General features: G+C 44.3%; 1 protein-coding gene across 1 annotated transcript in view; it reads left to right on the top strand.

Annotated features, from left to right (window-relative positions):
• LOC118076171 (carbonic anhydrase 15-like) overlaps window positions 1–13,606 on the top strand; it is a 35,383-nt gene extending 21,777 nt beyond the window's left edge. The window contains exons 4-9 of the mRNA XM_035098783.2: window positions 1,090–1,260; window positions 3,251–3,411; window positions 9,070–9,162; window positions 9,891–9,957; window positions 11,546–11,712; window positions 13,206–13,606. Of these exons, the coding sequence (XP_034954674.2) occupies window positions 1,090–1,260; window positions 3,251–3,411; window positions 9,070–9,162; window positions 9,891–9,957; window positions 11,546–11,712; window positions 13,206–13,418 (872 nt within the window). The 3' untranslated portion in view covers window positions 13,419–13,606. The remainder of the gene's footprint in view (window positions 1–1,089; window positions 1,261–3,250; window positions 3,412–9,069; window positions 9,163–9,890; window positions 9,958–11,545; window positions 11,713–13,205) is intronic.
• The last annotated feature ends 650 nt before the right edge of the window (window positions 13,607–14,256 follow it).

Genomic DNA, 14,256 nt, shown 5'->3' on the forward strand with positions numbered 1-14,256 from the left:
AACCTTCTAGGGGCCGCATTCCAGTGCTAAGTTCTGGGGCCAGGGGAAGAAGAGGGGAGAGCAATGCATGAGACTCTTACCTTTGTTCCAGCCATGCAGGGCCGGTCCATCCTTGAGGGGAGGTGTGGCAGGATTCCTGGGGGAAGCAGATGTGGACTCCAAGGAATGCTGACGTCATTTGCGCATGCTGCGGGGCATGCTGATGTGCCGTGCGGATGCCCCACAGCTTGACCGCGTAATGCGAGCACACCCTGTGGTGTGCACACATGGCCGCTGTGGAACTTGGGGGGCGGGCGGTCCTTTGATTTGAAATTTTGGGGGAGGCCAGGCCCCCTGGCCTCCACTACTCAGCGCCCCGAACAATGGTGTCACAAGTACTCAGCCAACTGCCCCATTTTGGCCATCAATGTCAGGATGCTGTCAGCAGCTCCTGGCTGGTTGTCCAGGAAAGTATAAGACAAGGGAAAGTTTCTTATTGTCCTTTTTTTTATTTCAGTCTTTACAGAGAGAGGCTATAGAGCCCAGCCTCTTGGATAATGGCATTGTCCGGAGTGAATCTCCACCCCCCCCACCTCTCCCACTTCCTCATTTGTCTCATCTACGGGTGCTGCTAAGTGCCCTCTTTCTTTGAGCTCTTTGCTCTCCTACTTTTAAGGCTCGCCAGGTTCTGAGAGATGGGATGTTTTCTAATGATGTGTCAGCCAGATGTTGCTCCAGGTCTCCCCAACTTTCCCCTTCATCTGCCTCTGAACTGTGACCTCCCTCAGACCCCTGTTGTAAATCTATATTGTCTTCCTCCTCCCCCTCCTCCCTGGAGGGGTCAGGATGGGGAGGCGGTCTCCACCATTTCTCCTCTGCCCAGTCCCTGACAATCACATTCTGCACCAGGCCCAGGGATAGCCCCACATAGCGTCCATTGCAGTCATCCAGCCTTGAGGTTACCAATGAATGGACTATAGTGATCAGGTTGTCCCTGGAAGGCCAAAGGTTTCCCTCACCTTCCTTCCGACAAGAAGCTTTGCTTCTCCACCCTTTGTAGAGTAAGGATTTCATCTCTTCCTTTCTACCTCACTCTTCCCTTCTCCTTAGGTCCTTTGCACTGGAAGGACATCTCGACAACCTGTGGGGGAGAGAACCAGTCACCCATTAACATCGACAGAAGGAAAACTCAACGAGACAGGAACCTCGATGAGATCTTGTTTGAAGGCTACGACCAGGCGCCTCCTGGCAGGTGGAGGCTGATGAACGATGGACACTCAGGTGGGAATGGAGAGGACACAGCTTTTTCTGGATATGCTTTCCAAGGCCACATTCACACCATACATTTAAAGCACGATGAGAACACCTTAAACAGTAATGGCTTGCCCCAAAGAATTCTGGGAGCTGTAGCTTGTTATGGGTGCTGAGAGTTGTTAGGAGATACCTCATTCCCTCCCAGAGCTACAATTCACAGAGTGGTTTAACTATCAATCTCGCTTCTTGGGGAACTGAGGGGAATAGGAGGTCTCCTAAAAACTTCCAGCACACTTACTGAACCACAGCTCCCAGAATTCTTTGGGCAAATACATGACTGTTTAACTGGGCATCACAGTGAATGTGGGCCAAGTATTTTCATATATATATATATATATATATATATATATATATATATATATATATTCTGTTTTACAATTTAAAGTACTCATTTTTGCATCCTTAAAATATCAAAAACTTCCCTTCTTCTCTTTCCATCGTTCATTTTGCTCAACATAAACCCCTGCGTATCTTATATAAACTAAACCATTCAGTATTCCATTATTACATCCATCAAAATTTATTTACACTGTTGAATTTATCTTAATGCTTCCAATGTTTTCAAGTGTACACAATTCCCCCCTCATATATTCAATAAACATTTTCCAGTCTTCTCTAAACGTATGTTCTTCTTGTTCTCTTATTTTATATGTTAAGTCTACAAAGACAGTGGTCCCTCGACTTACGAATTTAATCCGTTCCGAATGCACATTCGTAGGTCGAAAAGTTTGTAAGTCGAAAAAAACGGTTTCCCATAGGAATGCATTGGAAACGGAAAAATTCATTAAGTCGAGTAAACCGCATCTAAAATTCGTAAGTTGAGAAAACCCCATCTAAACCGCAACGGTTTTCCTTTCGGATGTCGAAAATGACCGCTTACCCAACATAAAGGGGAGGCGCATTTTGCGCAGTCGCGTGCAGCCCCCCCCCCAGGGATCCCTGGGGCAGTTCTGGAAGTTTGGAGGCTGGCACTGGCTACCTGGGGCCGGAGGCTGGAGTCGCCGCCCACTCAGTCAGCCGACCAATCCGGCCGGAGGTAGGCGTGCCAGAGGGATTGGCCAGGTAGGGTCAGGTAGGCTTACCTGCACACAAAGAAGAGGAGCCATTCTTGGGAAGCAGCCGGCGGATTCAGGGCTGGAAAGGAATTTCCCTGCATTGGCAGGTTTCGCCTTTCCCGTAGCAATTCGTCACAACTTTGGCGGATGCAGGCCTTGGGCGGAATCCTTTAGTCATTTACATAAAGGGGAGGGGCGTGGGGGCGGTAACCCCCCCGCCCCATTGCGGCGGCGATAACAGGGTTCCCGTAATTGGGCCAAAAGGGGGGGGCATTTGGTGATGCCAATTGGCTGTTATTGCCCTCCCCTTCCAGCGGTGGCGATTGGGGGGGGGCGGGCTATCTGCTTGAACATATGTTCTCCAGAGTTAGCCCAACCCCCACTCATGCTGGACAACCCTGAAGATCACCCCACCCACGGTTGGGGGCTGGGAGGGATATACGCCCAATGCCTGCGCCAAGGTCTTCCTACACCTGAATTTTAATAAAGTTGTGGCCAATTTTAATCCCATAAAACGTTGTCCTGTGTTATTATTCCACTCAGGGCTGCCCCGGGGACTGGGGGGGGGACTCCGCCTGGCTGCGCAAAAACGTAAGCGTGCGGCCATTTTTTTCATTCGTAACTCGAAATTTCGTAAGTCGAGTACTTCGTAAGTCAAGGGACCACTGTAGTATATGCGCATATTTTGTCAACTTGAGTTGCCATTCTTCTTTGGTTGGGACCTCACTCGTTTTTCATTTTTGGGCTAACAAAGCACAGGCTGCAGTAAAGGCATACATAAACAACCTTGGGCCAAGTGTTTTCTAATGCAGGTTTGGAGAACCTTTCTGGGGTCTTCTGTTGCATTAGTGTAGTACTGTCTGTCTCTGAACTCTCTCTTTTTGACCTGGCCTCCCTGGCAGTTGTCATGAACCTAGATGGAGCATCTGCTGCAGATCAAATTAACATCACCAAAGGAGGACTTCAGGACACGTACCGGGCCTTCAATTTCCACTTCCACTGGGGGGACCTCAGTCGAAATGGCTCAGAGCACACCGTTGATGGTCAGCAGTACCCAATGGAGGTACATTGAGCTTCCCAACTTTGATTTCCTTAGCAAGGTCGTGTGGTATTGAAATGGGCACGCCTAGAATAGTCATGGGACCCAGGTGGCGCTGTGGGTTAAACCACAGAGTCTAGGACTTGCTGATCAGAAGGTCGGCGGTTCGAATCCCTGCAACGGAGTGAGCTCCCGTTGCTCGGTCCCAGCTCCTGCCAACCTAGCAGTTCGAAAGCACATCAAAGTGCAAGTAGATAAATAGGGACCGCTCCGGCGGGAAGGTAAACGGCATTTCCGTGCGCTGCTCTGATTCACCAGAAGCAGCTTTGTCATGCTGGCCACATGACCCGGAAGCTGTCTGCGGACAAACGCCGGCTCCCTTGGCCTATAGAGCGAGATGAGCGCCGCAACCCCAGAGTCGGACATGACTGGACCTGATAGTCAGGGGCCCCTTTACCTTTAGAATAGTCATAGGCCACATTCACACTATACATTAAAATCACTAGGATACTACTTTCAATAGTCATGGCTTCCACCAGAGAATTCTGGGAGATGAGGTTCTTTAAGGGCGCTCTCACAGTTTGACAGTTCTCAGACTGGTTTAACAATCCCTCCCTCTTCCCAGGGTGGCGCTGTGGTCTAAACCACTGATCTCTTGGGCTTGCCAATCAGAAGGTTGGTGGTTCGAATCCCCGTGACGGGGTGAGCTCCCGTTGCTCTGTCCCAGCTCCTGCCAACCTAGCAGTGTGCAAGCATGCCAGTGTAAGTAGATAAATAGGTACCACTGCAGCGGGAAGGTAAACGGCATTTCCGCGAGCTCTGGTTTCCGTCACGGTGTCCTGTTGCGCCAGAAGCGGTTTAGTCCTGCTGTCCACATGACCCGGAAAGCTGTCTGTGGACAAACGCCGTCTCCCTTGGCCTGAAAGTGAGATGGGCGCCACAACCCCATAGTCGCCTTTGACTGGACTAAACCGTCCAGGGGTCCTTTACCTTTTTTTAACTTCCCCAGGGAACTATTGGAACTGCAGCTCGTTGATCCTAACAACTCTCAACACCCTTAACGAACTACACTTCCCAGAATCCTTTGGTGGAAGCCATGACTGTTTGAAGCGGTATCCTTGTGAGAGCCAGTGTGGTGCAGTGGTTAGAGCAGGCATCCCCCAAACTGCGGCCCTCCAGATGTTTTGGCCTACAACTCCCATGATCCCTAGCTAACAGGACCAGTGGTCAGGGATGACGGGAATTGTAGTCCAAAACATCTGGAGGGCCGAAGTTTGGGGATGCCTGGGTTAGAGTGTTGGACTAGGGCCTGGGAGACCTTGGTTCAAATCCCCACTCAGCCATGAAGCTCACCAGGTAGTCTTGAGCCAGTCACTCCCTCTCAGCCTAACCTCCCTTGCAGGGTTGATTTGTGCTTAAAATGGGGGGGGGGGGACAAAGACAAACCACATGTACCACCTTGAGCTCCTTGGAGGAAAAGGGTGTGTGTGTATATAAATGCAAGAAATAAGTAAAAATTGTGCTGTAAATCTGTGGTGTGAATGTGTTTTTAGTCATAATCACAGTTGTAGGCCACGTTTCCCCCAAGTGCTCAAAGAGGTTCGTGTAAAACAAAACAAAAATACAGCAGTACAATAAAATGAAATCAAGAAAGACAGTGCCTTAAATGGCCCCCATAACCACACCACCTCCAATTTTCAAAGACTGATCTCTTTAGAAGCTGTTCTGTCTCCAACCTTCCGGGTAGAAGTGGAGACAAGGTTCTGATATTGTTTGTTAGAATAGGGAACAGCCACTCCATTAAATGGCGTACAGTGAATAACCTTACATCAGCTCTCTGTATTATATTTAGCAAGAAGCTACTAATTAGGCAAAACCCCTGGCGTTTCTACCTTTTGATCTGGCTAAACGATGGACAAACCAGCCATTCATCATGATAGTTGAAATGAGGATGACATGAAAGGGTTCTCTCTTTTTTTAATTAAAAAAAAAGACTCTGGGATGATTACGGGCAACTAGTCCTATCATTTCGATTATCTTTAACTGTTAAATACAGAGTATGCAAACAGGTTGTAAAAATATACCAAGGTGCTTTGTTTTGTGTTACCTCGGAGCTACAATTGGCCATCTTGGGGACAGCATGTCAAATGCCACAATAGTGCCAGGGAAGTGGGATCATAGCTGCCAAGTCTCCCGTATTCTCAGGGAAACCCCCGTTTTTCTAGCTGTTCTCAGCTGAAAAAACAGATTTTTTTTGTTTTTTCCCGGTTTATTCTGGTGCGATGGAAGCGATTTCTGGTGTGGCGGCCATTTTGGAACTGGGCGGAGCATGCTCAGAAGCGACTTTTGATGCAGCTCTGCCCAGTTCCAAAATGGCTGCAGTGCGACTTCTGGCACGGCGGCCATTTTGGAACTGGGCAAAGCAGCATCAAAAGTCGCTTCTGAGCATGCTCCGCCCAGTTCCAAAATGACGGCAGCACTACTTCCGGTCTTCTACTTCCGGTACGGTCCCTTATATCTCCCACAGCAACTTGGTAGGTATGAGTGGGATTGGTCTGCAAAATGACGTACAGAGCAATTCCGTAGAGATAGCTGAAGTGGCGAGAGTAGGGGGAAAAGACATATAGGTCCCATCCAAACCATACGCTCATACCATCACGTCCCTTTCACAGTCATGGAGCCTCCTGGGAACTGTCATTTGTTAAAGGTGCTGGGAGTTGCAGCTCTGTGATTTCATTTTTTATTATTATTAAATAGCTTTATTAAAGTTCAAATCAATATACATAAAAGTTGACAAATCATAAATTTACAAATCAAATAAATAAACATAACATACAAAGCTTACAAGCAAAACAATCAAACAAACAAATTTATCCTCTCCCTCCAAACGACTTCCACTTATCTTCATCTCAGGTTAATTAGACTAGGCTGATTACTGCTTCCATTATCGTTATATGCTTCTCTAATAATAACTCATATACACATAATTTACAAACAGTACAGAATATTAGAAATAGATCCAGGTTCTTAATGTAGGGCAATGTCTCTTCATATAATCTCCAAACTTCTCCCAACTCTGATGAAATTTCTGTTTACTACACTCTCTGATCGAATTTGTTAATTTCGCTAGGTCTAAATAGCTAAATAGTTTCTCCTGCCACTCGCTAATTTTTGGAATTTCCTGTTTTTTCCAATACGTGGCAATCATTATTCTTGCAGCTGCCACTGCATAAATAAATATTTTTTTCATCCTTTTTATTGATACCTCCATCTAACATTCCTAATAGAAAATATTCAGGATTCTTCTTTATGTTATACTTCAATATTTTTTTGACTTCCTCAAACATCTGATTCCAATTTTTTTTTTCACATTGCCACCACATATGAATAAAGGTCCCTGTTTCTGTTGGGCACCTCCAGCATAAATTGTCTTTTGTTTTATACATTTTGTGTATTTTTACAGGTGTCAAGTACCATTTATAAAACATTTTTATCATGTTTTCCTTTATTCCTCCAGAGGCTGTAAACATTCCAAAATTTTCCCCATTGTTCTATCTGAATTGTTTCCCCCAAATCTGCTGCTCATTTAATCATTGTCTCCTTTGTTAATTCATCTTTAACTTCCCATTCGAGTAGGACATTATACATTTTAGATATGATCTTATTGTTATTTTGTAATAAATGTTCCCCCAGCAGCGAAGGTCTATCCAGAAATCCTCTTTGTGTTTTGTCCTCATTGAATTTACTATTTATCTGGTGGAATTGAATCCATCCCATCAGGAGATGTGTTATTTCCTCATATCCTTTTAGTTGGAGCTTCCCTTCCTTTTCCTCTATTAGATCTTTATATGTGATTTCAGCACTCTTAACGAACCGCCGTTCCCAGGATTCTCCATGACTACTAAATAATAATGATAATCTTTATTGTAATGTAATTAGTTTATTGCAGCCATTGGCCCGTATCAAAAACAAAACAGAAAACAAAAACAAACAATTCATCATACATTAATCACAGCAAAACAATTTTCCAAGTTGGGAGCCATATTTAAAATTTTAAAAAATAACACATTAATAACATTTGTTTCATTTAAATTAACCCATATACTGGATAAATAATCCGCCTGAGATCTTAATTTAAACCATCATATAAATCTAATATACATCATATTTAACTCCCCTTATGATTCTTGGTTTTGACAAAACTATCGAGGTTGTGCAGTGTTTCATTTCTTTTCTCATGAAATTAAACAGTAATAAAAAATCTAGCGACCCTAAGCGATCTACTCGGGTCATCCTCATTCAGTAGGTAAATTAATTTAGCTTCCTGAGTTCCGTCAGCAGTTTTTGATAGAAGTGGGGTCAGAAATTTAGACCGAGCCGTCGCGTGAAGTGGACTAATGATAATCTTTATTGCGGTCCAAAAACCCGTAACATAGATTCAGAATAAAATACAGATTCATACAGAAAACCCCCGGGAGAGAGAGACCGAGACTATATTTGTTTAGTCTTAATGCCACCTTCTTTATTATACCACCTGGGGCTATGATACTGCCCTTGAATCTCTGAGGCAAAGGCTCTGGGACATATCACATAGCGACCTCCGATCTCAATCTCCTGTTATCTGTGGCCCAATAGCAGTAGGAATTCATTACAGGTACGATTTTCAGATACCTCCATATCTTAGAAATCTGTCTGTACCAACTTATCGGCGTCTCTTTTCCAAGGCCAGATTAAATGTATTTCCATCAGAAGTGCTAAATGGCAGACTAAGAGGCATCCCTTATCAGAATAGGCTCTGTGTATGCTCTCAGGACATCAATTTTATGAGGCATATCGTACTGCATTGCAGACAATATGAGCAAGCTAGGGACCTACTGATTAAACCCCTACTGGGAAATCAGCCGGGTAAAACTGAAGCATACTATACTAAATATCTTCTGGGCGACAAGTCTAATGATATCACAGTGGCTGTGGCAAAGTTTCTTTCGGTAGTCTTACTAAATAGTGTTTGAAGCGTAACCATAGTTAGAAGGAAATAATAGGGTGTTTTGGAGCACATTCTAGACCGCAGCTTTCCAAACTTTTCATGCTGGTGACACACGTTTTAGACACGCATCGCTTCGTGACACAGTAGTTCAGTTTTACTAGCAAACCAGAGCGAATCCCTTTCCAGCCCTTGGAGGAACGTGAGGAGTGTTCGTGCGACACACCTACACACTGCAGCCGACACACAAATGTTGCAACACACGCTTTGGAAAGCTCTGTTATCAGGGCTGCCATATGTCCAAACCACCGGGATTTCAAAGGTGTAATTTTCGTTGGGGGGGGGGATTTGTCCTGGGTCTTAGGCGAATCAAAGATTTTCACACTTTTGGGGTGTCCTGGTTTTTACTCTTTGAAATATGGCAACCCTATCTGTTCTAGACCTTTGACTTGGATTTCAAGACCAGAACTCAACTGAGTTCGCATTTTTTTTAGACAACTCTCTTAATTTCAGCTGCCGGATTTAGGCAGGGAAAACTCCCGTTCGTTGTGAAGCAAATTGGGAATTGGAACCCCTTGTCAACCTGCGACAATTCTCCCAGGGATCTCCCAGTTGATCCCCCTCTCCTGCTTTAAAGTCTTCCAGTGAATGAATATCTCCAAAGTTGCTCTGAATAACTCTTGTTTTGTTTTCCACAGCTCCACCTTGTTCACATGAACACCAAGTACAAAACCATCACAGAAGCCAAAGGGCACCCCAATGGACTTGCTGTCTTGAGCTTCTTGTTTAAGGTATCTCCCAAGAAGCAGCTGCTGTTAACGTTATTTAAAGTACCTACTACAGACACGCATACTGTATATCCATATATGTCCATTTGCTATCATCTATCTATCTATCTATCTATCTATCTATCTATCTATCTATCTGTCTATCATCTATCTATACATCCATCCATCCATCCATCCATCCATCCATCCATCCATCCATCCATCTATTGATTCATAATTTAGGTTCATTCGCAAAATTCTAAGTGAAGTAAGTACAGTAGTACCTCGCTAGACGAATGCCCTGCTAGATGAATTTTTCGCTAGACGAATGGGCTTTGTGATCGGAGGTTGCCTCGCAAGATAAATTCGTTTTGTGAAAAATTCGTCTAACGAATCGCGGTTTCCCATAGGAATGCATTGAAATTCAATTAATGCGTTCCTATGGGCAAAATTAATAATAATAATAATAATAATAATAATAATAATAATAATAATAATAATAAATTTCAATGCATTCCTATGGGATTCACAAGACAAATTTTCCGCAAAACAAATTGACTCACAGAACGAATTAAATTTGTCTTGCGAGGCACCACTGTACCTGAAACAAGGTTTTCGGAGGCCATGTTTACAATGTGGGGTGGATACTTTGTATTGTATTGTGGATACAATGTGGGGATAACAGCTTGAGGGCGAAGGGAATTTGCAATGGGTCGAGTACCAAAGATGCATACTAGATTTTTGCTCTGCAGGTATCTGATACAGACAATACCAATTACAACACCATCGTCACTGGCCTGAGGAATATCACTCGTGCAGGTGAGCCCCGAGCCTCAGGCAATCCTTTAGAATGCTTGGATTTGGTGAATCAGGGCCACACGCCCACCATACATTTTTGGGGATCTTGCTAGTGCTTGGTACCAATTGATTATTGCCTAAGGGAAAGAGACATGCCAGTAAGTTTGGGTGAATCTACCAATTTCAGTTTCTTTTCTTTTCAATAATATTTTTTATTGGTTTTCACTTACAATCCAATAATAGGCTCATTATAACAATGGCAAGTTATAAGATAATTATTGATACCAATTGTTCAAATACCGAATTATATAATTTAGATAAATTGGCTCCCCGTGTGCTAGATTTGATGAATTGATTTTTTGCTTTATCTCTGCGCTCCAAAATCTTATTAATTTCCATTAATAATAATTAATTTCCATTACATTCCTGTCGTAAGAATAATCCCTTATACAACAACTGCAATATTAATAACTTCTATTCATGTTGACACATTAAATGATTTATAAAGCTACAAGTGAGGAACTCAAACTATATCTTCGTTCTTCCTGTGTGTGGCAATTATTCTGTCCATGCTGTTTCTTCCTGTCCTTGTAAGATGTTATGTCTTTCTTTCCTCCGGTTGTTGCTGTTAACCATCATGCCTTAGGTCAGTGATGGCGAACCTATGACACACGTGTCAGACGTGACACGCAGAATCCTCACTGCTGGCACGCGCCCCATCGGCCCATTTGTGCTGTTGTTGTTCCCCCCCCTTTGTTCTCCCGCTCCTCCTCACGCTACAGCTTTTCTCCGCTGTTAAAACCCGGATCCTCTTTTGTTGTTGTTGTTGCTGGTAGCCAGAGATTGGTTTTTAACCCTTTTTGTGCTGTTTTTTTCTGGCGCTTCGGCAGACGATGATTAGGTGTAACAACGTTCATTTTTTAACCCGTTCTGTGCTGGGTTTTTTTTGCGCTTTGGCAGACTATGTCGGTGCTGCGAGTTAGTTCCAGCGAAGGTATTATTCGTCATTCATTTCTGTTCTCTACCCCCCCTCAAAGTGCAGCAGCTTTGGGGCATCCCCCCCCAAAAGCAAAGCAACTTTTGCACCCCCCCAAAAAAACTTCTAAAACTTTGGTCAGCAGCTCCCCCCCAAAAGCTCAACAACTCTGGGGTTTCTGGTTTGCTTTGGTTAAATAATTAGTTTTTGGTTTTTTTACAGTTATATATTACAATTATACATTTTTGTTATTTAAACTATACATATCACGGAATTATGGTTTTTTTTCTCGAAGTGACACACTGCTGGGGTTTTTTGGCGATTTTTGTCACACCAAGCTCAAAAGGTTGCCCATCACTGCCCTAGGTGGAGCGGATATCCCATTGTTGTTCCAGAAATCCAGTTTCTTACTTTTGTAGTCTTATGTTTCCCTCTTCACATCAATTCATTAAAAAAATTAATAAAAGTGCTCATGAAAATTCAGCAGGATCTTGGTATGGATTTCCCTCACGGGCACATTTTAGCAAAGCAATTTCCCCTACGGTAATGTGATTCTGTATGTTCTCCATTCGAAATGGAGTTCTCGTTTCCCTTCCTCATACCCCAAATCTCTGTTTCTGTTTCTCTGCTTAGAGGAATATGTCGAGTTGGCCTCCACATTTTCTCTGAGCAACCTCCTCCCCAACATGGCCTTACTCTCCAAATATTATCGCTACAAGGGCTCCCTCACCACCCCAAACTGTGAAGAAGTGGTGCAGTGGACTGTGTTCGAAGAGCACATCCCAATCAGCAAGACACAGGTGAGAAAACAAAACATTTGTATGTCTCTATGTTGCTGCTCTTGTCTCTCCTTTTAGCCCAAAAAAGGCTGTGGCTTATGAAAAACAAAAATGGCTCCCAATCTAAAATGACACAAGAAGAGCCTGCCGGATCAGGCCAATGGCCCATCTAGCCAAGCATCCTGTATTCAAAGAAATACTGCCTCTGTCCGTCAAAAACGCAGCCATTGTCAGCCACAGTGGTTTGAAGTCCATATTGCGTTATTGGTTTCATAATTTTTGACCTGGCGATATCTTGTGAATCACAATGTGTGAGTGTGTGCTATGCAAAACTCACAAAGTGGGGAAAACCGTGAAGCCAGCCAATGCTTCTCTCGATTCCTGCAGCCCCTGTTAACTTGGCCAGCTCAGCTCTCCCCTGCCTCATGAAGGGGGGCAGCGAATTGCAAGAGCAGGTGCCGGCAAAAATCACGATGCAGGAAAAAACCGTGAAGCCAGCCCAATGCCTCTACAGAGATCCATCCCTATTTCAGCATTGTGATATATTGGTATATGTCGTGATATATTGGTATATGTCGTGATATATTGGTATAAGTCGTGATATATTGGTATATGTCATGATATATGTCATTGAAATTCTATTCAGTATTGATCCAGAGGCAGATTCCAATCTATAGTTAGCTGAGTAAAAACTTAAACACGTTGCAGGATTCCCAAAAAATCGACCAGAGGCCATTGTATTCCATCCAGCAGAGCTTTATTGCTACTGAAGGCAAATGAGCAGAATGGTCACAAATCCAATACATTCAGGATCATAGCTGCCAAGTCTCCCGTATTCCCCGGGAAACCCCCGTTTTTCCAGCGACCTCCGGCGCGGCGGCCATTTTGGAACTGGGCAGAGCACGCTCAGAAGCGACTTCTGGTGCTGCTCTACCCAGTTCCAAAATGGCGGCAGCGCTACTTCCGGTCTGCCGATCCCTTATTTTTCCGGCAGGAACTTGGCAGGTATGTTCAGGATTGGCACAGTCCATAAGAAATCCAGTTGCAGTTAAGTTTAACTTAAACTTACAATAACTTATACTGTAATAAGTCTAAACCTCAACACTAAGCATACAATGTACAGGACACCACACCAGAAGGGAGAGCGATAGAAAGAGAAAGTGAAACCGAGGCTCCTTCTGGCCTTATTATTATAGCCAGCATGACCTTGACAGAAGAGATAACAGGACCAGTTTAAGCCAGCTGAACTCGGCTTCTCTGAAGGAATAACCCAAACATCAAGAACCTTCTGCTTGTTTCTTTCACACGGAGACACCTCCAGAACCCTCTTGAATTTACTAGAATAGGAAAGATCTCTACACATCAGATCAATGCTTTCTGCATTAAGAAAGGCAAACTGACACTTTCCACATTCAGCGTCTTATGACAAATGGTTTACAAATCTTTCTAAATGAATAGATGCCAGCACCTAGCCCCTAGTAACTGCTAAACCATTCTCTCATCCCTCTATTTAGCTGAATGCATTTGTCAACACCCTTCACTACAAAAGCGCTGGAACAACTTCCCTGAAAATGACCAACAACTTCCGCCCACCACAGCCTCTTCATGGTCGCAAAGTCTATGCTTCCAGAGACGCCACCGTTAGCCGTGGCTCCCCACTGGCTGTCAATCATCTCTTCCCTCTGTTTTTGGCTGTTTTGATTGGCCAGCTTTCCGGCCCCTCCTAGGTGCCTCGGCCAACTATCCAGTTCAATAATCATGATTGATGATGGCTTCGTGGCATCTTCATATCCATGCTTCTTCACTGTGATCCTTTTCCAGCCGCTGATCTGAACGTTGAATGAGTTGGAACAAAACTGGCAACAAGAAAGGAACGCAACATCTGACAATTGTATTTTGCTTATTTTTTGGGGAAAGGTGCTTTCATCCTGTTAATAGACTGGCTCAAAATCCCGAGGAGGCGTCCAGAAATGCCATTGGCATTGCTGAGGAATTAGTGGCAAACTGGTGTTTCTTAGCAAAAAAGAAAAAAAAGGGGGGGGGGAAGTGTGCTGAATCAAAAAATGTAGGATGCCAAATTTTCTGGTGCCTGACCTTGTTAATCTTTCTGCATTTTCCAGCAAAGGTGGCCTGTTTATGTTATCACAAAAGTTGTGACCTACACAATTATCAAAATTCTCCGATATACCCTCCAGAAAGCACATGGTGCTTCATGCATATCAATAGTAAAAGGTAAAGGGACCCCTGACCATTAGGTCCAGTCACAGACGACTCTGGGGTTGCGGCGCTCATCTCGCATTATTGGCCGAGGGAGCCAGCGTACAGCTTCCAGGTCATGTGGCCAGCATGACTAAGCCGCTCCTGGCGAACCAGAGCAGCGCTCGGAAACGCTGTTTACCTTCCCACTGGAGCGGTACCTATTTATCTAATTGCACTTTGATGTGCTTTCGAACTGCTAGGTTAGCAGGAGCTGGGACCGAGCAATGGGAGCTCACCCTGTCGCGGGGATTCGAACCGCTGACCTTCTGATCGGCAAGCCCTAAGCTCTGTGGTTTAACCCACAGC

The sequence above is a fragment of the Zootoca vivipara genome, chromosome 17, assembly GCF_963506605.1.
Source record: "Zootoca vivipara chromosome 17, rZooViv1.1, whole genome shotgun sequence".
Lineage (NCBI taxonomy): Eukaryota > Metazoa > Chordata > Lepidosauria > Squamata > Lacertidae > Zootoca > Zootoca vivipara.